This window comes from Octopus sinensis, linkage group LG3 (assembly GCF_006345805.1).
Source record: "Octopus sinensis linkage group LG3, ASM634580v1, whole genome shotgun sequence".
Lineage (NCBI taxonomy): Eukaryota > Metazoa > Mollusca > Cephalopoda > Octopoda > Octopodidae > Octopus > Octopus sinensis.
The window spans coordinates 62053511-62080630 of NC_042999.1; the positions used below are offsets into that span (position 1 = coordinate 62053511).

The following is a 27120-nucleotide window of genomic DNA, read 5'->3' on the forward strand; positions in this document are numbered from 1 at the left end:
AGACACACCAAGCAGACGTCGAAGGGTAAAAACTTCAGACAAACCAAGCAGACGTCGAAGGGTAAAAACTTCAGACAAACCAAGCAGACGTTGAAGGGTAAAAACTTCAGACAAACCAAGCAGACGTCGAAGGGTAAAAACTTCAGACAAACCAAGAAGACATCAAAGGGTAAAAACTTCAGACAAACCAAGCAGACGTCGAAGGGTAAAAACTTCAGACAAACCAAGCAGACGTCGAAGGGTAAAAGCTTCAGACAAACCAAGCAGACGTCGAAGGGTAAAAACTTCAGACAACCCAAGCAGACGTCGAAGGGTAAAAACTTCAGACAATCCAAGCAGACATCGAAGGGTAAAAACTTCAGACAACCCAAGCAGACGTCGAAGGGTAAAAACTTCAGACAAACCAAGCAGACGTCGAAGGGTAAAAACTTCAGACAAACCAAGCAGACGTCGAAGGGTAAAAACTTCAGACACACCAAGCAGACGTCGAAGGGTAAAAACTTCAGACAAACCAAGCAGACGTCGAAGGGTAAAAACTTCAGACAAACCAAGCAGACGTCAAAGGGTAAAAACTTCAGACAAACCAAGCAGACGTCGAAGGGTAAAAACTTCAGACAAACCAAGAAGACATCAAAGGGTAAAAACTTCAGACAAACCAAGCAGACGTCGAAGGGTAAAAACTTCAGACAAACCAAGCAGACGTCGAAGGGTAAAAACTTCAGACAAACCAAGCAGACGTCGAAGGGTAAAAACTTCAGACAACCCAAGCAGACGTCGAAGGGTAAAAACTTCAGACAATCCAAGCAGACATCGAAGGGTAAAAACTTCAGACAACCCAAGCAGACGTCGAAGGGTAAAAACTTCAGACAAACCAAGCAGACGTCGAAGAGTAAAAATTTCAGACAAACCAAGCAGACGTCGAAGGGTAAAAACTTCAGACAACCAAGCAGACGTCGAAGGGTAAAAACTTCAGACAAACCAAGCAGACGTCGAAGGTTTAAAAACTTCAGACAACCCAAGCAGACGTCGAAGGGTTAAAAACTTCAGACAACCAAGCAGACGTCGAAGGGTAAAAACTTCAGACAAACCAAGCAGACATCGAAGGGTAAAAACTTCAGACAACCCAAGCAGACGTCGAAGGGTTAAAAACTTCAGACAAACCAAGCAGACATCGAAGGGTAAAAACTTCAGACAAACCAAGCAGACGTCGAAGGGTTAAAAACTTCAGACACACCAAGCAGACGTCGAAGGGTAAAAACTTCAGACAAACAAGCAGACGTCGAAGGGTAAAAACTTCAGACAAACAAGCAGACGTCGAAGGGTTAAAAACTTCAGACAAACCAAGAAGACATCAAAGTAAAAACTTCAGACAAACCAAGCAGACGTCGAAGGGTAAAAACTTCAGACAAACCAAGCAGACGTCGAAGGGTAAAAACTTCAGACAAACCAAGCAGAAGTCGAAGGGTAAAAACTTCAGACAACCCAAGCAGACGTCGAAGGGTAAAAACTTCAGACAATCCAATCAGACATCGAAGGGTAAAAAACTTCAGACACACCAAGAAGACGCAGACGTCGAAGGGTAAAAACTTCAGACAAACCAAGCAGACGTCGAAGGGTAAAAACTTCAGACAAACCAAGAAGACATCAAAGGGTAAAAACTTCAGACAAACCAAGCAGACGTCGAAGGGTAAAAACTTCAGACAAACCAAGCAGACGTCGAAGGGTAAAAACTTCAGACAAACCAAGCAGACGTCGAAGGGTAAAAACTTCAGACAACCCAAGCAGACGTCGAAGGGTAAAAACTTCAGACAATCCAATCAGACATCGAAGGGTAAAAACTTCAGACAACCCAAGCAGACGTCGAAGGGTAAAAACTTCAGACAAACCAAGCAGACGTCGAAGAGTAAAAATTTCAGACAAACCAAGCAGACGTCGAAGGGTAAAAACTTCAGACAAACCAAGCAGACGTCGAAGGGTAAAAACTTCAGACAAACCAAGCAGACGTCGAAGGGTTAAAAACTTCAGACAAACCAAGCAGACGTCAAAGGGTAAAAACTTCAGACAAACCAAGCAGACGTCGAAGGGTTAAAAACTTCAGACAAACCAAGAAGACATCAAAGGGTTAAAAACTTCAGACAAACCAAGCAGACGTCGAAGGGTAAAAACTTCAGACAAACCAAGCAGACCTCGAAGGGTAAAAACTTCAGACAAACCAAGCAGACGTCGAAGGGTAAAAACTTCAGACAACCCAAGCAGACGTCGAAGGGTAAAAACTTCAGACAATCCAAGCAGACATCGAAGGGTAAAAACTTCAGACACACCAAGCAGACGTCGAAGGGTAAAAACTTCAGACAAACCAAGCAGACGTCGAAGAGTAAAAATTTCAGACAAACCAAGCAGACGTCGAAGGGTAAAAACTTCAGACAAACCAAGCAGACGTCGAAGGGTAAAAACTTCAGACAAACCAAGCAGACGTTTGTTTTACGTCCAGAAGTTGTTTTTGTCTCGGTTGATTTCTAGCAAGCCATCACACCAAATTATTTTTTGATATGGCTGCCGACTTAGTTGCTGATGACCCCACGATTTCACATGTAATGGATTACATGCTAACAGTAGTACTCAAAGCAGACTAAAGATCATTTAGTCAAATGTACAGCAATGAAATAAGCTAGTTATGTTATTGAACAGAATTATATGAAACAAACAGCTGATGACGAAAAAATTTTAATTTTAAACAGATAGATATTAGCCATCGCTCCATTATCTTCTCTTTAAAATTAGTCAATACAAAATGCCGTCATGAGTTTTATCCCTTAACACACGAAAGCACAAGAATATCTTGTTCTAAGGGAGATAACATATATAGTCATATTCAAGTTATCTCTCTTGAATAGTTGCCGGTAACAATTATGCCGGCATAAGTAGAAAAGAAAAACTGACTCTAAGCTTTCAATTGCAAATAATCGAAGACAAATTAATAATTGAATTTGCATATTTCAACTCTTAGGAATAGAATTCAAATATACTTCCAGAATTTTTTCTTAATTTTTTTTCAATAAAATTCGAGCAAGTAAATTCAACGAGTTACATATTTTTTTCAATATTTTAATCAGAACACAATTTAAGAGAAAGAATAACTAGAAATAACTGTGTGGAGAGGAAACGTTATTTATCATCTTTCATAGAATTAAAATGAAGCATTCCAATGACTATTTGTTTCCCACCACGAATAATTATTTTCAGCGAGGTGTTTTTTTTTCTTTCTTTTATGCTCCTTACATTATTTTTTTATTTGTTTCAGTCATTTGCTAGAGCACCGCATTTAATCGACCCCAGAACTTATTCTTTGTAAGCCTAGTATTTATTCTATCGGTCTGCTTTTGCTGAACCGCTAGGCTATGGTGACGTAAACACAACAACATTGGTTGTCAAGCGACGGTGGGAGGACAAACACAGACACACACACACATCCTATATATATACATACGATGGGCTTCTTTCAGTTTCGATCTACCAAATCCACTCACAAGGTTTTGGTCGGCCTGAGGCTATAGTAGAAGACACTTGCCCAAGGTGCCATGCAGTGAGACTGAACCCGGAACCAAATAAGCTACATACCACACAGTCACTCCTGTGCCTATATGTTAAGTATTTTAATATTATCTTGACTATCTTATTTACTATCATTTATTTTACAAAATATTCCTTTCTACTATAGACACAAGGCCTGATATTTCGGGAGAAGGGGCCAGTCGATTACATCGGCCCCACTAAGCAATAAGTACTTATTTTATCGACTCCGGAAAGAATAAAGGGAAAGTCCACCACCGTGGAATTTGAACTCAGAACGTAAAGACGGACGAAATACCTATTTCTTTACTACCCACAAAGAGCTAAACACAGAGGGGTCAAACAAGGACAGACAAGCGGATTGAATCGATTATATCGACCTCAGTGCGTAACTGGTACTTAATTTATCGACCCCGAAAGGATGAAAAGCAAAGTCGACCTCGGTGGAATTTGAACTCAGAACGTGGCGGCAGACAAAATACTTATTTCTTTACTACCCACAAGGGGCTACACACAGAGGGGACAAAGACAGACAAACGGATTAAGTCGATTATATCGACCCCAGTGCGTGACTGGTACTTATTTAATCGACCTCGAAAGGATGAAAGGCGAAGTCGACCTCGGCAGAATTTGAACTCAGAACATAGCAGCAGACGAAATACTGCTGAGCATTTCGCCTGGCGTGCTAAAGATTCTGCTAGCTCTTACTTCTTACCACACAGCCACACCTACACCCATTTGAGCACAAGTGTTTCAGAATACTGCTACACACGCCGTACAGAGAGCACAAAATGAGCAGCCTTGTCTGGCAGCAAGTAAACCAATATGCCAGCAGACAAGAACCAAAAGTTTGCATGGAATGGTCACATGCTCTGCCACAACTCTTTATCCAAAACTATGCTTCAGGGCATAATTGACGGTGGGCAAAAGAGAGAGGTGTAGGAGTAGCTATGTGATAAGTAACTTGCTTACGAACCACATGGTTCTGGGTTCAGTCTCACTGTGTGGCACCTTCAGCAAGTGTCTTCTACTATAGCTTCAGACCGACCAATGCCTTATGAGTGGATTTGGTAGACGGAAATTGAAAGAAGCCCATCATATATATGTATGTATGTATGTATGTATAAATATATATATATATATATATATATATATATATATATATGTATATGTGCATCTGTATATGTTTATGTGTCTGTGTTTGTCCCACCCCACCCCAACATCACTTGACAACTGATGCTGGTGTGTTTACATCCCCATAACTTAGCAGTTCGGCAAAAGAGACTGAAAGAATAAGTACTAGGCTTACAAAGAATAAGTCCTGCAGTCAATTTGCTCGACTAAAAGGCGGTGCTCCAGCATGGCTACAGTTAAATGACTGAAACAAGTAAAAGAGTAATATCATGGACCAGACAGGTCACAACACAGCAAACCTGCTATACATGACGTAAAACAGAGATCAATGGTGATGGATGGCTGCATCAGTTAAAGGATCTTGATGATGATGATGATGCTTGTATGAAACAGGCTTCTTTCAGTTTCTGTCTACCAAATCCACTCACAAGGCTTTGGTCTGCTATAGTAGAAAACACTACCACAAAGTGTTACACAGTGGGACTAAACCCAAAACTACATGATTGAGAAGTAGGCTTCTTAACTATACTGACATGCTTGCACCTCTTGTATGTATAATACTGTAATAACAACTAAGTAGAACAAAGGAAAAAATCAACATAGTTTATTAGTTTAATATCCAAATATTTATAATTTTCTTGTTTGAAGTTTTATTTATACACAACCAATTTACAAAATTTAAACAAGGAGCTTTTATATCAGCCAAGATACAAAAATTAACTTTGAATCACATGAAACTGACTAGCAATGTTTAGATTTTCTTTTAAGTTATTTATACAGATCAAATACATGCATTTAGTTTATTTAAGTTCAGACACAGAATTCAAGGGACATAGGTATATCACAGATGAAGGCAACCATGATATATATTACAGTCAAAAGTAACTTAGCAAATATAATACAAATAAATATATTGTCCACTCTTAAAAGCTATGTTGCATGTTATTTAAATAAATATTATTTACATAAATAAATAGATAAATATTTTTAAAAATGAGATTTAATCAGGATTGACAGGATAGGAAGGCAATGCAAATGACAAGAAAAGTCCTTTCATACGAAAAAAACACTTTTTGAGTAGAAAATATTCCTTGTTAAATTCAATAAAAACTGTGCATGATAAATATCTATTCTTAGTTATTTTGCTAGATATTGGTTTTCAAGCAATTACATCATAATAGAGATATTTTAGCCATCTGTAAACATACAAAAATTCTTAAATTCATTTATTAATTATTTCCTGAGGTGTCAGAATTCAGACGGTCACTTTTACAATACAGCTGCTTTAGTTTCAACACAGAATCTCAGATCAAATCACTTGCCAGACAAGTAAAGCTCTGAACTGGTTTTGATGTTTTACTTTTGTTCCAACCAGCTTTGGTCAAGCAGAATGGTAAAAAAAAAAAAAAAAAAAAAAAAAGAGAGAGAGATCATTCTGCTGTTGGTAAATCAAAATTTTAACAAACAAAAACTATTTCTGAGGTACTTTATTTCAATGAAACAAGAGATGCTGAAAGGACAACCATTTCATTGAATATATTATAGGTGTGTGTCTGTGATTATAGTATGGAAGACACACATTAAGCCACTCGCACAAACACACACACATAAAGACTTGACTTCCATGAGACATTTACGTAATGTCAAAATGTGAAGTCAACAGTCTTTGCTGAGGGAAGCATCAAGATCTCATGTAATGGATGGCAAATATGTGGTTAAAAATAAACTACATGTAATACCAATATCAATAGTGACAGGATCTCTTGCAATGATCTTAGACAAGAATTGGTATGACATCTGTCATACCAACAGTTATAGAAATACTAAGTATAGTCTCTAAAAGACTATGCAAGGTTATCATATTTGATGGTATGAAAGACACATAGGTATATTAGACACATCTCAATTTCAGCAGTGCATATTCAAGAGAAAAAAGATTTTAGTGTATTAAACTAGGACATATAGGCCCAACTTTGCATATAGGACCCAAGGTGGTTTCTTGAGATATTTTCTGAAAACAAAAGTGTGTTTTAGACACCACTAAATATTGTAATTAAAAAGGGTAGTACATAACTAAAATAGGAAGACAGTAATAGTTATAGGAACGCTAACTGTAGTCTCTAAAAGACTAGACATGATTAAATAAAGAGATAGACCGAGACCTTTGGAGATATGCTGTGAAGACCCGAAGTGAGTTCATGGCTCACAGGATGGCCTGCTATGCTTACCTTGGATCGTAGGGCAACCTGCTGTGCTTGAGGAGACCTACTGAGTCAAGTACATCAACATCAAAATAAAATCAAATGGAAATTGTAGTTGTGAAACCCATGCCGGTGGCACATAAAAAGCACCAACCGATCGTGGCCACTGCCAGCCTCCCCTGGCACCTATGCCGGTGGCACATAAAAAGCACCCACTACACTGACGGAGTGGTTGGCGTTAGGAAGAGCATCCAGCTGTAGAAACACTGGTGCAGCCTCCTGGCTTTCCAGACCCCGGTCGAACTGTTCAACCCATGCTAGCATGGAAAACAAACGTTAAACGATGATGATGATGATGATGATAACTATGTACCCAAGGCATTTTGCTTGATGCACAGCTGATTTTATCACCTGCCACTCTGTCATCATCATCATTTAACATCCACTTTTCCATGGGTCAGATAGAATCTGTCAGAGATTTTCTAATCATATTAAGTGTTTCTTTGTAATGTTCCTGGTAACAGAGATATTGATCCTGTCTCAAATTAACACAAGAGCCAGAAAGATGAGACTGTTCACATCAACCATTAGCTGGAAAGGTTACCATAAAGTAAACACAACTGAATTTTCAAGCAGAAGAGGTTGACATGTGAAAGCAAAGAAAGACTTGTATGGAGAAGGTTACGGGGGAGAGAGAGCAGCGTGGGAGTCCTTGATTGTTTGCATGGTAAGGGTTGTTACAATTAACAAAAAAATTAATAAAGTGTAAAGGAAAATGGAAAACAACAGAAAAGAAAGAAAAACTGCAATTATATTGCTACAAAGTAAGAGTAAACTTTTTATAGATATTACAGTAATTAGCCTCTATCGATAATCTTAAATATCAAAAGGTGATGCAGAGTAGGTGGACGGATGATGGATAGAGGAGATGAATAGAGAAGGAGATGGATACAAGGAACTGCTTGCAGGGTTAATGGAAATAATAATGAAGCAGCAGAATTTTAGAAACTGAACCATAATGAAACCAACATCTGTAAATATCCTGCATGCATTAATTATGAACTGATTAACGAGGGGAAGAGGAGGAGGATAATAATCCTTTCTACTATAGGCACAAGGCCTGAAATTTATGGGGAGGGGTTAAGTCGATTACATCGACCTCAGTACACAGCAGATACTTAATTTATCAACCCTGAAAGGATGAAAGGCAAAGTCGACCTTGGCAGAATTTGAACTCAGAATGTAGCAGCGGATGAAATACTGCTAAGTATTTCATCCGGTGTGCTAACAATTCTACCAGCTTGCTGCCTTAATAATAATCCTTTCTACTGTAGGTGCAAGGCCTGAAGTTTTTTTGTGTGGGGTGGAGGCAGTCAATTAGATCAACCCCAGTACGCAACTGGTCCTTAATTTATCAACCCTGAAAAGATGAAAGGCAAAGCTGACCTCAGCAGAATTTGAACTTAGAACTAAGCAATGGGCAAAAAACCTCTAAGCATTTTGTCCAGCATGCTAATGATTCTGCCAGCTCACCACCAAATAATAATAATGATAATAATAATGCCGCCGCCGCCGCCACTGCCACCAACACCACCAATAATAATAATAATAATAATTTTGGTACAAGGCCAGCAACATTAGGTGCAGGTGGGGTTAATTAATTACATCAACCTCAATACTTTGGCCAGTAGTATATTTTATCAACCTCAAAGTAATGGAAAGCGAAGTTGGCTATGGCAGTATTTGAACTCAGAATGTCCAAAAAGATTTGGACTCACAACATTAAGGAAACAAAGAAATAAATCAATTAAAAAATACCCGACAAAGCATTTGTCTGTTTCTCTTACCATTTCTACCACTCTTTTGTTCACAATAAAAATATCTGACATCATCAAAATTTAGAATGGCAAAAAAAAAATAAACAGCTTCCTGAAGAAAGAAATCCATCTGAAATTTCGGTGAAAGAAAAAAAAAAGATATCAAACTAATTTTAAGAAAATATCATAAGTTCTCCTCCTTTTGATGTAATCCTTGTTGTTGTTGTTGCTGCTGTTGTTGTTGTTGTTCTTTAAGATTTTCTCGTAGTTTTCGCAGATTTATTTTACGGAATCTCTATAAAAATGAAAGCAAGAGGTGAGAATATGATTTTACAATTCTAATATCAAAAATTTACATACAGATTTTCATTTTTACAAACTAATTGTTAATGCTCTAGGCCATGGGTCCTCAACAGGAGTCCATATGACCCTTTAGGGTCCATGCAAGATTTTGTTGTTAAAAATTATGTGCAATAATTTGGTTATACTTCCACAATACACAAAATATTTTAACAATTCTTTTAATAGAATTCCTAATAATGTGCTAGCAGGGTGCCAAGAGCACCATCCGAGCGTGATTGTTGCCAGAGCAGCCAACAGGCTTCCATACCTGTGGAACGTAAAAGGGCACCATTTTTGTTGTTGTCACTTAAAGCATGTTGAACCCATGCTTCATACTTCTGCATATCAAAAGAAAAAATCCTTCTGATATTTTGATCCAATAAATTAAAGTACTAGGATTGATATATAATCAACTCAAAGCCTCTGAAGGTGATGCCCCAGCATGGCCACAGTTCACTAATCGAAGTCAGTAAAAAGAAATAAAATGAAAGCATTAATTCATTACAACTTACCTACTCTCACATGCAAACATGCTTACAGACACAAACACACAAACATACACACAAACGCACACACAAACACTCATATATACACACACATATATACATACATGGAGTTTTCTTGAATACAATAGTCAAGTAGCTCCTCTTCAGTTTCTGCCTACCAAATTCACTCAAAGCACTGGTTGACCAGGGGTTATAATAGAAGACACTTGCTCTATGTGCCACACAGCAAGATTAAACCTGGAAAGCAAGCCTTTCAAACACAGAGAGAGAGTGTGTGTGTGTGTGAGAGAGAGAGAGAGACAGACAGACAGGCAGAGTAGGAATGTTTACATTCCTAGGCCTTGGATGAAAGCACTGAACAAAAACCAAATATTTGTTGACATTCCCAACCAATAAATCACCCTGTAGTTGTGCTTTCAATGACCTGTGGTAAAGAAAGTCAATTACTTGAAAAGCAGATAAGAATTAGAAACATGGACAGCATCTGGTTGCAAAACGATGCCTCAATTGGTACTCATCCAACAAACACGCCCACAGGCATACATGACATTCATATTTCTGGCTCTATTTTACTTTCTTTACAAACAACTTACCGATTTTTCAAGGCTATTTTTAAAATATTGAAGATTAAGCAGAGGGATCATAGATGGACGCCCATGAGCACACTGAAATGGTAGTTTACATTTTAGCAGCATCTGCATCAAATCCTTACATTCCTTCAGTGTTAAGACCGTACCAAATTTAATGGCAGCTGAAAAGAAAAAAAAAGACAAACAATACAATTTGCGATGCTGTCAAAATTTCAGCAGAGTATATTCTTGAGAGTAGGGACTCAATCCATACCAGTGATCTTTGCTGGTGCCATGTAAAAGCACCCGTGCCAGTACCATGTAAAAGCACTAATGCAGGTGTCACACCAAAGACACCCAGCACACTCTGTAAAGTGGTTAGCATCAGGGAGAGCATTATTAATCTCAAGGAGGCGCAATGGCCCAGTGGTTAGGGCAGTGGACTTGCGGTCGGAGGACTGCAATTTCGATTCCCAGACCGGGCGTTGTGTGTGTTTATTGAACGAAAACACCTAAAGCTCCACAAGGCTCTGGCAGGGAGTGGTGGCGACCCCTGTTGTACTCTTTCGCCCCAACTTTCTCTCACTCTTTCTTCCTGTTTCTTGTCCCCGACTTCCTACACAACCGCTGAGCCTGGATGCGCATTCATCCATCCGTTGATGCTCTCGGTGTCGGGGGGGTTGACCTGCTTTCTCTTCTGTGGGTCTTACGAATAGCAAAGGACCACGTTTTGGACTTCTCCCATCTTGCGAGCTCTGGGACGAAGACCGTTCGCTCAACAGCAACAGCAACAGCATCAATCTCAAGAAACCATGTTAAAACAGACAACTGGAACTTGGGCAGCTCTCAAGCTGACCAGCTCCTGTCAAACCATCCAATCCATGCCAGCACGGAAAATGATGTGAAATGATGATAATGATGATTTATTGAACTCCCACACAATTACAGGTAATATTTTGAAAATTTGCTACTGCTACCATATTCGATGGCATAAAAGACATTCAGGCATATAAGATGTGCACCAATTTCAGCAGCATATATTCAAGAATAAAAGCTTTTAGTGCATTAAAGCAATATAGACTGAACTTCACATACAGCACCTGGGGTGGTTTTTCTGAGACATTATTTGGGGAGAAAATAAAAGAGCGTCTTATATACCATAAAATGAAGTTTTATGCTGAAGGACTTTAGTATTTCCACACTGAACTGCTACAGTTCAATAAAGAAAGCAGACATTACTTTTTGCAACCCCTTAATTTCTCCTTACATTTCACAACTTCATCAACTTTATTTGCAATTTACTGAGCATGGCTGTTGCCAGTACCGCTTGACTGGCCCTCATGCTGGTGGCACGTAAAAGCACCTACTACACTCTCGGAGTGGTTGGAGTTAGGAAGGACATCCAGCTATAGAAACTCTGCTAGATCAGATTGGAGCCTGGTGCAGCCATCTGGTTTGCCAGACCTCAGTCAAATCGTCCAACCCATGGAAAGCGGACGTTAAATGCTAGCATGGAAAGTGGACGTTAAACGATAATGATGATTATGATCATGATGATGACGATCCTTGCATCATATTTCCGATTTCAACAAATAAGGGCCTTGCCTTAAATGTCAGAACCAACCTATTTTCACAGAATCAAAGTTACATAATTTTACAAACAAATTTCATGAATCTTCATTTTTTTTTTTTTGGCCAAACCAGACCATCACTAGTTTCTTTGGACATGGTTCTTCCTAATACCAAACACTTTACTGTGTATATTCAATGCTCTTTTCATGCCACCAACACTAGTATGGTGATCAAGTTGCAAGACAGGAAAAGAACAGGAAAAAGTGCCCTCAGCTAAGTTGGGAGTCAGAGTATTTGAGAGGAGGAAGTGACTTTATGATAGGTGTTTAGAGGCTAAATCTTGGGAGACAAACACAGATACATGCCTGAGGATTGCATGAAGGCACCAGACATGTTATAAAATACCATCTGAGTTGTTTTTGTCACATGAAACTATTAGTAAAGAATTATATACTGTACTTATTAAATATTTATCTCTCACCAGATGGAATACTTTTCTTGTTGATCTTACATCACAAAACAATATGCTATTTGTGTGTGTGTGAGAGAGAGAGAGGGCCTTCTTTTCATTTCTTATTTCTTTATTGCCCACAATGGGCTAAACATAGGGGGGACAAACAAGGACAGACAAAGGGATTAAGTCGATTACATCGACCCCAGTGTGTAACTGGTACTTATTTAATCAACCCCAAAAGGATGAAAGGCTAACTTGACCTCGGTGGAATTTGAACTCAGGACATAGTGGCAAACGAAATGCCGTTAAGCATTTCAGCCGGCGTGCTAACATTTCTGCCAGCTCACCTTCTTGTCGTTTCTGTCTACCAAATCCACTTCTATTTTTTTTAAGATAGTAAAATATGACTCGAGTAAAACTTGGCAACTATTATTAGCAGACTGAGTAACCACATGGAGCCCCCACCCCCACACCATCTTCCTCATTAGTTGTGTCCTATACAGGCTTATACAGCAGGCCTAAAAGTACTGCCCCCATAAAAGTATTGCCCAGAGCAGACTGATTCTGCCCTTCCCCCAGCAATGCTAATGTCATGGCAGATATTTCATTACAATAAAAATAATAAATGCGCCCTTTTAAAGCCTAGCCAGACTCATGGGCCCGGTTTCTCGGTTTCAATGGCATAAGTGTTCCCCAGCTGGACGGGACGCCAGTCCATCACAGCGTTACTCATTTTTGCCAGCTGAGTGGACAGGAGCAACGTGAAATGAAGTGTTTTGCTCAAGAACACAATGCATCACCCGGTCCAGGAATCGAAACCACAATCTTACGATCATGATGCTGACACCCTAACCACTGAGCCATGCGCCTCCACATTTCATTACAATGGTGTGGTTAAAATAGAGGGCTGAATAATTAATGTAATACAGGTGGTGGGAGTGGGTGATTATAACATTTACTTACTGTGACAGGCTTGAGAACATAGAACATTATGAATAGTTTTTGGTAGTGATCCTCTGGAACCATGTGTATCTTGGAGAAGCTGAAGAGAGAAATATAAAGGAAGTAAATTTATTTAACTTTTTACTATTTAACCCTTTAGCATTCGTGGCTGTGTGGTAAGTGGCTTGCATATGAACCACATGGTTCCAGGTTCATTCTCACTGCATGGCACCTTGGGCAAGTGTCTTCTACTATAGCCTCGGGCCAACAAAAGCCTTGTGAGTGGATTTGGTAGATGGAAACTGAAAGAAGCCTGTCATATATAAGTATATATGTGTGTGTGTTTATGTGTCTGTGTTTGTCTCCCCAACATCGCTTGACAACCAATGCTGGTGTGTTTACGTCTCCGTAACTTAGCAGTTTGGCAAAAGAGACCTATAGAATAAGTATTAGGCTTACAAAGAATAAGTCCTGGGGGTCAATTTGCTTGACTGAAGGTGGTGCTCCAGCATGGCCGCAGTCAAATGACTGAAACAAGTAAAAGAGTAAAGAGAATGTAATGCTTATTTATTCACATTGTTATGCCTTAATCCTGCATTACCGTGCAGCCCTGAGATTTCGTGTGTGTGTGTGTATATATATATATATGACCAGATGCCCTTCCTGTTGCCAACCCTCACCTGTTTCCAAGCAAGGGAATACTTCCCAATGGCTGAGCATATTTACATAGAAGATTTGAACCTAAGTACATACACACACACATACATACATATTTGTATAAATAACACACACACTAATATATATATATATATATATATATAATAGGTGCAGGAGTGGCTGTGTGGTAAGTAGCTTGTTTACCAACCACATGGTTCCGGGTTCAGTCCCACAGCGTGACGCCTTGGGCAAGTGTTTTCAACTATAGCCTCGAGCCGACCAAAGCCTTGTGAGTGGATTTAGTAGACGGAAACTGAAAGAAGCCCATTGTATATATGTATATATATATGCGTGTGTGTGTTTATGTGTCTGTGTTTGTCCCCCTAGCATTGCTTGACAACCGATGCTGGTGTGTAAATGTCCCCGTTACTTAGCGGTTCGGCAAAAGAGACCGATAGAATAAGTACTGGGCTTACAAAAGAATAAGTCCCGGGGTTGAGTTGCTCGATTAAAAGCGGTGCTCCAGCATGGCCGCAGTCAAATGACTGAAACAAATAAAAAGAGAAAAAGAGAGAGAGAAAGATATATATATACATCACTAAAGTGACAAAGGGCACTAATCAACACTAGTATTGCTAGAACTAAGAGTCAAAACAATTCAAAAGCCACAGAGGCATTACCTTAATAACAGACAAGTGAGGCAAGCCCCAGGAGCAGATACAGCCAGATCATCTATGATTTTGCTCATCTTAATGTTCATCAGTGGCTCTCACTATGCCTAGGGTTAAACTCAACTCACTGACTTTATAAATGGTATAATTGAAAGTTATATATAATATGGGTGGTTAATTTGAAATTTTACAACCAAAAGGTAGAAATATAAATATCACTAACAGAGGCCATTGTCACTTTAGTGCCATACATATTTCTACCTTTAGGTTGTAAAATTGCGATTTAACCACCCATATCAAATATATATATACACATGTATGTATACACACAAACCCACATATATATATATATATATACACACACACACACACACACACACATATGTATGTATACACACTCATATATATATATATATATATAAATGGAATTTATTCAAATTTAACTCTATATATATATATTATACAAAATATTTCACATAAACCCGAAGTTTCTACCTTTAAAAACAAGGAGTTACAACCTTTTTATTCGTGTGATTTTTTTGCTACCCTGGTAACTATATATCTATTTTTTTCTGTGTTAATTTTAACAAGGGAAAAATACATACATACACACACACACACACACATATATATATATATATATATATACATGCATGTGCACACATAGATACAAACACAAACACATATATACACATATATATTGCATACATACACACATTCATCTATACACCAATTTTAAAAAACAATGAAATCCATATACCGATCTTTTAGTACTGTATTGTTTTGATTATTATTGAATGGTGTCTAATATGTGGGCCTGTGTATGAGAGTATATAAATACACACTCATATATATGTATATGTGTATTTTTGTATATATGTGCATATATATATATATATATATATATATATATATATATATATATATTTATATATATATATGCATGTATGTATGTATAAATCCATTTAATTATCTAGTTAGTGTATTGTATTAAAACCTGTTGCTATTAGCTGAACACAATGTAAAACTGGGTGTAACTAGAACATAATCAAAACTTCATTTTCATACTGTTGCATTGTGACAATGGAAAGTCATGTAATATTGTTTAACATTTCATTATGACTAATCTACATAAAGACCCCACCAACTAAGTGCAGCAACCTCAATAAGTAAATACTCATAGATTGCTAGTGCTATCTGCATATATTAGAGAACTAAACCATTACATGATCTCTGCATACAGTTAGATGAATGGGGGTCATCGAAAATCAAGCGCTCTTGCCATGAATTATCTCACTGAAGTGCCAGCTACAAGGAAAAAAAATTCAATTCTCACCCTCTCTTTACATCTATCACATAATGTCAAAACAAGGGTACACACAAACACACACACACACACCTATACAAATACAAACGGTTTCTTTTAGTTTCCAACTACCAAATCGACTCACAAGCCTTTGGCTGACCTTGAGACTATAACAGAAGACACTTGCCACAGGTGCCATGCAATGAGAGTGAACCCAACACCCCCATGGCTGAGAAGTGTTCACACAGCCATACCTGCACCAATTATAATTTAGTAATTTCATCATAATTTAGCAACTACACTCTCGGAGTGGTTGGCGTTAGGAAGGGCATCCAGCTGTAGAAACTCTGCCAAATCAAGATTGGAGCCTGGTGCAGCAACCTGGTTTGCCAGCCCTCAGTCAAAATCGTCCAACCCATGCTAGCATGGAAAGTGGACGTTAAACAATGATGATCATCATCATGGAAGTGACATTTTAGTAGTCTAAAAAAACATAAAACTATTCCAAGCACTTTTCATTTATTTCTTGAGATATCAAAATTTTCATTGCACAACTGCACCCTGGTCACCAAGACCATTTCACTGACACTGTATCAGGGACAAAGTTGCAGTTACTTATTTAAACCTTCTGCTGCCTATGAAGCATACACTCTTGATAACTTTTCTCAAATGCTCTCAATTCTGGAATATCTTTTCTGCTGCTTTTCAGTTGGATTGCTGCTTTTTTAGCTCTACCTCAGTATCCCATCATCATCATCATCATCATCATCATCATCATCGTCGTCGTCTGCTTTCCATGCTAGCATGGGTTGGACAATTTGACTGAGGACTGGCAAACAAGGTAGCTGCACCAACTTCCAATCTTGTTTCTACAGCTGGATGCCCTTCCTAGTGCCAACCACTCCGAGAGTGTAGTGGGTGCTTTTACGTGCCACCAGCACAAGGGCCAGTCAGGCAGTACTGGCAACGGCCACGTTCAAATGGTGTCTTTTACATGCCACGTGCACCAGATATTTTGGTGGGACATTTTCTCTTCTGCCTCCCTTGTGGATTTATATTTTTTCCCGAGTGAACACCTTCCTCTCCCAGGTCTTGTTGGCTTTGAAATGTCATTGATGCTTCAGTAACTTTGCTTTTTTTTTTTTCTAGGCAGCAGTTTTGGCCCTGTGTAAACCTATTTTAACCTCTAGAAAGAGGTAGCCATTATTAATCTGGCTTCTGTTCTTTCACCTGCCCAGCATGAGAAACCCTATCAGGAGTTTCCCCTCCTATAGAAAGAACCCCTTTATATATGTGTGTGTGTGTGTGTGTGTGTGTGTGTGGTGTGTGTGTGTGTGTGTGCATGTACCTTTGTTATAAGATTATGTGATGCTTGTAAAGAGAGGATGAGATTCAAAATTTTTTTTATTCTTCAAGAATCAAGATTATTTTCCTTGTAGCTGAGCACTTCAGTAAGATAGTTCGTGTCAAGAGCACTTGATTTTTGATGATCCCATTCACATAATTGTATGCAGGGACCGCAGAATGGTTTAGTTCACCAATATATGCTGGCATAGTTCTCAGGGTCATTGAAGCATGTAAGCCACTACACTGAAACAAGGACTGGATCACGCATGTTCAAAACTTTCAAGACCACAAAAAATAATTTATTTTTTTGTGTGTTGCTAGGGGGTTAAAATGGTTGCTGCACCATGCATTTGCATCAGTTTCAAAACACGGTCTCAAATCAAATCACTTGTTAGACAAATACAACTTCAAAATATGAAAATTTAGTTTACTTACTTCAATTTGTTCTTTGATTAAAGTCTAAAAATGAAAAGGAAAATAGAAACAGGATAATTTAAGATTATTTCATTCATAATCATATAATAAATGTACAAGCAGCACAACATGGGCAAGGAAAGTACTTGTCCATAGTTTTCTATTTAAAAATGAAAGTAGATGAAATAGAAAATTCAAAAAAACATATCAAAAATAACATGGAAAAATTATGATTTCAAGTTCTTTATTTCATTTTATTCATTTATGTGTTTCAGCATAAAGGCTGTGACCATGCTGGAGCAAGATAATTAGAAATCAACAGTAACTATTCTCCTAAAATTAAAAGGAATCAAGAAGGAATAATTTACAATGTCCCTGACACAGTAACTTAGCATGAGTGTGTGTGAACCAGGGCAGCTCTTGAGTATTCCCATTGTCACTAGCTCCCCACCACCCAAGCCTATACAGGGTTATACAGCAGACTTAAAAGCATTGCTCCCATAAAAGTGTTGCTCAGAACAGATTGGTTCCTCCCCTCCTCCGGCAATGCTACTGTCGTAGCAAACACTCACACATATATGTATGAGTGATTGCTTTCCATTGCCATCTACCAAATCTACTGACAAGGCTTTTGTTAGCCAGGAGGCTGCACCAGGCTCCAGTCTGATCTGGCAGTGTTTCTACACCTGGATGCCCTTCCTAACGCCAACCACTCCAAGAGTGTAATGGGTGCTTTTTTACATGCCACCAGCACAGGGGCCAGAGGAGGCTGGTAACAGCCACAATTGGTTGGTGCTTTTTACGTGCCACCGGCACGGAAGCCAGTCAAGGCAGAGCTGGCATGTAACTTTTTATTTGATAGAAGAAATAAGGACAAGTCTTCTCAAGCACAGCAAATCACCAAAGGTCTCAGTCACTTGGTCTGTGAGGCCCAAAGTTCAAAGATCATGTTTCACCACCTCATCCCATGTCTTCCTGGGTCTACCTCTACCACAGGTTCTCTCCAGTAAGAGAGCAGAACTTCTTTACACAACTGTCCTCATCCATATGCATCACATAACCACACTAGAGCAGTTGTCTCTGTTGCACACCAAATCTGATGCCTCTTCTGCCCAACTTTTCTCTCAAGATGCTTGCACTTTGTTGAACATGCACACTGACATTGCACATCCAGCAGAGCATACTGGCTTCATTTCTTTCAAGCCTCCACATGTCCTCGGCTGTCACAGCCCATATTTCACTGTTGTGTAGCCTAGCTGTTTGCGCACAGGCATCATACAATCTGCCTTGCACTCTAAAAGAGAGGCCCTTTGTTGCCAGCAGTGGTAGGAGCTCACTGAATTTTGCCCAGTCTAATCTTTGCTCTTGAAGCATCCACCTCTGCTACTAACCTGGTCACCTAGATAACAGAAGCTATCAACTACCTCTAGCTTACCCCACTGGCAGTTGATGGAGTCTATTTTCTGTACATTTTTGGTGTTTATTGTACCTGTGCATCTTCCACACACAAAAGCTATTTTCCCTGTTAACCTTCCTATGATATTGCTGCACCTCTTATGTGTCCATAGCTTACATTGGGTACATCTTATGGAGTACCTATGCCTCTTCTACAGATTGACAGGGCTATCTACCTGAAGGGATTTGGAATTTGTCTGCCTTCCTACTTACTAAGACTTTGGTTTTTGTTAGGTTGTGTGTGTGTGTGTGTGTATCTAAATAAATGTTACAATTTCCTTGCAACCATTGCAGGTGTTATCCTTCATTTCCTATATATATATATATATATATATATATATATATATGTATATTTGTTTAATGGGCTTCTTTCAGTTTTCATCAACCAACTCCACCCACAATACTTTAGTCAATCCAGGGCCTAGCAGAAGACACTTGCCCAAGGTGCCACACAGTGGGACTAAACCCAAGGCCACACGATTGGGAAGCAAGCTTCTTAACCACACAGCCATGCCTCGACCTACCAGCATCAAAACAAAAAAATAACAGTACAAAAATAAAAACAAAAACAAAACACAACCGACATAGAAGAGTTCTTTTCCTCACCTGCAGCAGCTCTTCAATGACAGAGCGACGATTGTACTTCCTCTCACTTGCTTCCCGAGTTACAATACAGGATGGTGCTGTGTGAACTTCAATACTGTTATCTCCTGTTGACATGGTCAACCCTATGCCTAGGGTTAACAAGAGAGGAAATTACTTTAACAAAAAACATTTGTCTTTCATTTGTCAGGCTGAAGAAGACATTAGGCTTACTTTGGACAAGATCAATGTTACGCAACCTTTTCAATCTTGGGGAAGCCTTGAAAGATAATATTCCTTGTCACAGGGATCATCCTCACTTGCCAAAGGTACCTATTTCTTTACTACCCACAAGGGGCTAAACACAGAGGGGACAACAAGGACAGACAAACAGATTAAGTCGATTATATTGACCCCAGTGCATAACTGGTACTTATTTAATCAACCCAGAAAGAATGAAAGGCAAAGTCAACCTCGGCGGAATTTGAACTCAGAACGTAGCGGCGGACGAAATACCTATTTCTTTACTACCCACAAGGGGCTAAACACAGAGGGGACAAACAAGGACAGACAAACGGATTAAGTTGATTACATCGACCCCAGTGCGTAACCGGTACTTAGTTTATCGACCCCGAAAAGATGAAAGGCAAAATCGACCTCGGCAGAATTTGAACTCAGAACATAATGGCAGACGAAATACGGCTACGCATTTCGCCCAGCTTGCTAACGTTTCTGCCAGCTCGCCAAAGGTACCAAAGCTTCTTAGTCACAGAGCAATGTCAGTAATTGTCTTCATTTCAAAGAGCAAATACAAAGAAACATGAAAATGTTAGGGCAATGTAACACAAAACAAACATACATACCAATTTTGAGAAACTCAGGAAAGAAAGACTGAATCATTCTCATTTCACGGTCAGAAAATGATAAAACTAAAGGTGGAACTATATTCGAGTAACTTATTCTTCTGGGAGTATCACCATTAGTGTCTTCGGTTTGGTACATTTCTGAAAATTATAAAGACAAACACACAATTCACATCGCAATTAAGATACATAATCTTTTTATTTAAGAGAAGTAAAGATTGTTTTAAAGATGTGGCTTTAGAGTTTTTAGCATATCAAATGATTTTTGTAGAAAGTTACTTGTCATCAGATAGCACTAAACGTTCAAATAAAAAAATTTCAGTGTGTGTGTATCAGAGAGAGTGTGTGTGTTTGTGCGTACCCTTGTCTCATATAGACTTCAACTGTATTGTTGGGCTGACCAAAGCCTTATGAGTAGATTTAGTAGATGACAACTGAAAGATCTTCATATATAAATATATATAGGCGCAGAAGTGGCTGTGCAGTAAGTAGCTTGCTTACCAACCACATGGTTCCGGGTTCAGTCCCACTGCTGTGGCACTTTGGGCAAGTGTCTTCTACTATAGCCACGGGCCGACTAAAGCCCTGTGAGTGGATTTGGTAGACAGAAACTGAAAGAAGCCCGTCGTATATATGTATCTATATATATGTATGTGTGTCTGTGTTTGTCCCCCAACATCGCTTGACAACCGATGCTGGTGTGTTTACATCCCTGTAACTTAGCGGTTCAGTAAAAGAGACCAATAGAATAAGTATTAGGCTTCCAAAGAATAAGTCCTGGGGTCGATTTGCTCGACTAAAGGTGGTGCTCCAGCATGGCCACAGTCAAATGACTGAAACAAGTAAAAGTAAAAGAGTAAAAGAGAAAGTCAGCCCTGATTCACCAGATATATGGTCAGACTTTCTAGACATGATAATCCCAATTTTTTTCTCAAGCATAATGTGTTTAGAGCTACAGCACCCAAAAGGGAAATCTGGGTGCTATGCCTGGCTGCTTGAATGATCACATAACTCTTCTCTCAAGCTTTATTCCATGATGCACCATAGTCAATAAGTTTAAAAGCTATGACAACCATGTCACTATACTCCACTGGCCTTATCCTGCCTAGCTAAAATCAAAATAGGTTAAAATCAATAAAGGTTTCAACGTACAAAGAGCATACAAGTAGAAAAACATTTACATCACCCACAAAAATTTCTGGTTTTATAACGTCATCCAAGAAACAGTTAAGGAAATTAAACATATCTTTACCTTCTGTTAGTTGCTCCAAACGGACTCGCTCATGGGCAGCATGTTGGTCAACTATAATCAGATGGTCAGGTGCTGAAGATGAAGAAATCAGAGTTATTCTAGACATCATTTTGAAATCATAACGACCTCTCACACTTTCTGTTTGCCCCTGTTTATTTCCAGTCTGCAAATGCCTGTAAATATTATTAGCAATGCTGCTTTTCTTTGAATAAATTTTTGCAAATCTGACACAAGGCCAGCAATTTTGAGGGAAGGAAGCAAGCTGATTACATCATCTCCCCACCTCCCAGCACTTAACTGGTACTATTTTATTGACCAAACTCACACCCCACAAAAGGATGAAGGGTAAAGCTGACCAAGACAACTTTTGAACTCAGAATGTAAATTGCCAGAAAAAATGCTTCTATGCATTTTATCTGGTGTGATAATATACACATGCATGCACATACACACAAGGTCAATTAACAACTCACTTGTTGTTGGACAGGTCCCAGAACGAACAATGCAGGCAATGAATTTTTTATCCACTTGACCAACAGCCTGTAAATTAGAAAAACAGAATTAAAGATAAAATCATTATTCCAGCCACATTTGTTTTCTAAGCTGCTCTCTCCACTGCCACATCATCCCTCGTGGCTTCTGTCTAAAATACTACACCAATCTGTACTATCTCTGAACCTATCATCACTTGCACTTCCCATCTTCTCACCCAAGCAACCATTTGTTTCACTCTCTCATGTATCTGCACGCTTAACTACCAACTCTCCACCCCTACACCAATGGCTGCTATGCAACAGTAAATTTATATAAATGGGATGTGTGTACTGAACCTCAAGCTGAGACAGCATAGTTTTGGTAAACTGGCACTGGTGGGTTACACGGTGATGTTTAGCACCTTTGAAATTGTTAATCCATGTATTAAGAATTTCCTGAAAAAAATAAACAAAGAAATTAGTAAATTCTGTTTAATGATTGAATCGATCAATTTTTGACAATAGAGGACTCAGTTCAAATCCAATCACAGGATTTTTCGGTGTATTTACAATAGACATAATAAATATCTATATAAATAGAGAGACTAATTGGCAAATTGGGAGAAATAATTAGCGGGTGAAGAAACAGATATGGATGTGTGGTTAAAAGGTTTGTTTCACAAACATTCGGTTCCAGGTACAATCTCACCACACTATATCTTGAATAAATGTCTTTATCTCTAGTCCACTCTGCTGGGTGGTCAGTGTTAGGAAGGGCGTCCAGCTGTAAAAACCCTGCTAAAACAGACACAAAAGCCTGGTGCAGGCTCCTGCCTGGCCAGCTCCTGTCAAACCATCCAACCCATGCCAGCATGGAAGGCAGACATTAAATGATGATGATGATTTCTAGCTTCAGGTTGACCAATACCTTGCGAGATGGAATGTGGTGAACAGAAACTGTAAAGAAGCACTTCATATCATCATCATTCAATTCTATATTTAAGAGATGAGGAATTATGTACTTTATTTACATTATTTACATTTGACAGATATTTGTCCTCATCTTGTTTGTTGTTAACACAACCTTTCAGCTGATATACCCTCCAGCGTTCATCAGGTGTTAACAACAAACAAAATGAGGACAAATATCCGTCATTTGTAAATAATGTATCATCATCATTGCTTGCATGGACCAGATGGAGTTTAGTGAAGCAGATTTTCTATGGTTGGATGCCCTTCTTGTTTGCCAACCTTTACCTCTTTCCAAGCAAGGTAATACTTCCTCATGGCCAGATGTGATTTTGCAGAATATTGAAAATTAATGATATTCATTTACAACAATACCATAATGACAAAACAAAGAAACAATAACACACACATTCATATAAACACACATACACATATATATGACAAACTTCTTTTTATTTCCACCTGCTAACTCCACTCACAAAGCTTTGGTTGTCCAGGGACTATAGTGGAAGACAACTACCCAAAGTATCTTAGAGTGGGGCTGAACCGAAAAAAAACAGATAAAGGTTAGCACCAGGAAGCACATCATCATCATCATCATCATCGTTTAACGTCCGCTTTCCATGCTAGCATGGGTTGGACGTATGACTGAGGGCTGACGAACCAGATGGCTGCACCAGGCTTCAATCTCGATCTGGCAGAGTTTCTACAGCTGGATGCCCTTCCTAACGCCAACCACTCCGAGAGTGTAGTGGGTGCTTTTACATGCCACCGGCATGGGGCCAGTCTGCAGCACTGGCAATGACCTCTCTCGAATCTTTTACACATGCCACCGGTGCGGGTGCCAGTAAGGTGCTGGCTATAAAACATTATCTGAGTAATATGGATGTAAAAAGAACGAAATGAAATGAAATGAAATGAAAGTGATACTGAACTTTAGTAAAAGCAATGAACTTGGCTGTATGACATTACCATTATCGTAAACAGGCACCAAAATTTCAACTTTATAGGAGAGAGAGTAAATGAGATTGTGTTTCATTTATGTCTCTCACAAGCTGCTGAGTTAGACTGTCTTTTCATTTACACATAAGCATTTATGATTACTTTAGTACATGCACACAAACATACACTCTACCAAATTCACCAGACTTTTAACATTGCTGTCTCTGATTTTTACCAATTCCTTTGATATTTTCTTTACAGAATTCATAGACTTTTCTCTTTTTTCCAAATTTTAGTTTAAACTGTCTCCTTTATTAAAAAAACACACTTTCACACTTCAACATACTTTTGTAACTACTTGCACACAACACACCGGCACACACACCAATAAACACTTTCTGTATTGCTCTTGCCATCCCATCTGACTCAGCAATATCTTTATCCCTTCATTCATACTCACTTCTACTCACACCACCCATCTAATGATCACACACACATACCAACACCCCATCCAGTCTCTAAACAATGCCACAATATTTCCACACTTCCACACCTCTATACACATACATAAACTACAATAACACACACACATGCCAACATGCCACTCCCAGACACACTCTTTCACTTACATCTAAAAGTCTCTCCCCTTTCTCCCTTCTTAACCCCCTCTTCCCATAGAACAGCATCTTCACCTGATTTTTAACCCTTCACTCTTTTTTCATATACTGACTATTTCTATTTCTTACTCCTTCTATGCTTCTCTTTCTTTTGATGAAGGGCTAAAGTCCAAAATGTTAAGAATTTTCTCTTACCTTGTTTGTGAAACTTTGTTCCTCTAGTGTTGACCTTTTTTGTTATTTTCCATTCCACACACACACACACACACACGACGAGCTTCTTTCAGTTTTTATCCATTAAATTCACTCACAAATCTTTGATCAGCCTGAGGTTATAATAGCAAACATGTGCCCAAGGTGTCACACAGTAGGACTGAACCTGAAGCCGTGCAACTGCAAAGTAAATTTCTTCATTACACAGCTAGGCCAGTATCTTTCTGATTTAAAATTGCAATTGAGCTATCTTGCTTTTTATCCTTCCTAGATAGGATTAAATATAACAAGCTCTGTTCCACCAAGTACTGCTATTACTCAGCACTCCATTTCCAAATATTCCTTTGGGTATCCTATTTTGAAATGTGTACAGGTCCTAGATCGGACTTAGATAAAAAGGGGAGATGAGATGGTAAGTTAACTATCCTAGCCTAACAACAATTAACACGAATGACTCAAACATCTACACATACAAACTAGTTGTTGTGGTGACTCAAAATTGCAACAAATGAAATACCTTTTCAGCTTGACGAAACACAGGGTTCTTCCAGATGTTCCACAGTTCAATAATAGGATCTAAACAAATATAGAATCAATATAAAAGTAATATAAAACAGTGTGGGAGTGTGTTTGAATGGACTTTGGGGTCTTCAGTTCAAACACAAAAAGACCAAACATGAGAACTAATGATCACAAAATCAGAATACTAAAAATTCAGAATATCACCACCATAATATCACAACATCAAATCTTCAAATTTCAAAATATTTTAAGGAAAAACAATAATAAAAACATTCCTTGTTTCAGTCAATTGACTGTGGCCATGCTGGAGCACCATCTTTAGTCGAGCAAATCGACCCCAGGACTTATTCTTTGTAAGCCTAGTACTTATTCTATCAGTCACTTTTGCTGAACTGCTAAGTTACGGGGACGTAAACACACGAGCATCGGTTGTCAAGCGATGTTGTGGGGGACAAACACAGACACACAAATACACACACACACATATATATACATATATACGATGGGCTTCTTTCAGTTTCCATCTACCAAATCCACTCACAAGGCTATGGTCAGCCCGAGGCTATAGTAGACACTTGCCCAAGGTTCCACACAGTGGGACTGAGCCAGGAACTATGAGGTTCATAAGCAGGCTACTTACCACACAGCCACTCCCATGGCTATATTTATTTAAAGTTTTAAAAGGGATCTTATTTGCAGGAAATATATTTATCTTTTCTTTTACTTGATTTAGTCATTGGACTGCAGCCATTCTGTGGTGCCACCTTGAAGGAGTTTAGTCAAGTAGATTAACCCCACCACTCCAGTGCTTATTTTTTTAGGTGGCTGGATGGACAGACAGACAGATAGAGCTTGAATGACCTAGGGATAGAACTCAGACCTACTAGCTATCTTACCTACAAAACTATAACAATCTTCATTATCAGTTCATAATAATGATTACTACTGGTATTTGTCACAACAAACAGAATAAGTAAATGCAAGGTTTGTACAAGGAATGATAATCAATGGCAAAATACTTCCATTTCAAAAAGACTACATTAGAAGATTAGAAAAATCTCTGCTTACATGAACAGATTTACAATAAAAATAAGACATAAAACTAGTCCAAACATGTAGGAAAAATTGACGATTAACAATAAAAGAAAAAAACAGAATAAATCCAACAGGTGGACATTGGTCAGAGATAAGATAGTGATTGGACACTAAACTCTGCTTGTGAAGACCTGTTGAGGCAAGTGAAATCGAAATCGAAATCAAATTCAATGACTGGCATCCGTGCTAGTGGAGCGCTAAGAATACCATACAAGCGTAATCATTGCCAGAGCAACAAGCTGGCCTCCATGCTGATGGCATGTAAAAAACACCATTCGAGTGTGATTGTTACCTGCGTCGCCTTACTGGCACTTGTGCCAGTGGCACATGAAAAAACATTCGAGCGAGGTTGTTGCCAGTGCTGCTGGACTGACTCCTGTGCATGTGGCACATAAAAAGCACCATTTGAGTGTGGCCGTGCCAGTACCACCTGACTGGCTCTCGTGCTGGTGGCACGTAAAAGCACCCACTACACTCTTGGAGTGGTTGGCGTTAGGAAGGGCATCCAGCTGTAGAAACCTGCCAGATCAGATTGGAGCCTGGTGCAGCCATCTGGTTCGCCAGCCCTCAGTCAAATTGTCCAACCCATGCTAGCATGGAAAGCGAACGTTAAACGATGATGATGATGATGAAGA

General features: G+C 38.9%; 1 protein-coding gene across 3 annotated transcripts in view; it reads right to left on the reverse strand.

Moving 5' to 3' along the window:
- Nucleotides 1–27120, reverse strand: part of LOC118762464 (DNA mismatch repair protein Mlh3-like) — a 55095-nt gene that overhangs the window by 18562 nt on the left and 9413 nt on the right. For 2 of the 3 annotated variants that reach the window (XM_036501014.1, XM_036501013.1), the window contains 10 exons: nt 25386–25444; nt 22485–22583; nt 22128–22194; nt 21655–21726; nt 20403–20543; nt 19564–19691; nt 17524–17547; nt 13129–13207; nt 10164–10321; nt 8552–9017 (listed from right to left, as the gene is read on the reverse strand). In XM_036501014.1, the coding sequence (XP_036356907.1) occupies nt 8907–9017; nt 10164–10321; nt 13129–13207; nt 17524–17547; nt 19564–19691; nt 20403–20543; nt 21655–21726; nt 22128–22194; nt 22485–22583; nt 25386–25444 (938 nt within the window). In that variant the 3' untranslated portion in view covers nt 8552–8906. Of the gene's footprint in view, nt 1–8551; nt 9018–10159; nt 10322–13128; nt 13208–17523; nt 17548–19563; nt 19692–20402; nt 20544–21654; nt 21727–22127; nt 22195–22484; nt 22584–25385; nt 25445–27120 lie in introns of those variants that run through there. The other variant, XM_036501015.1, reaches the window with a different exon arrangement.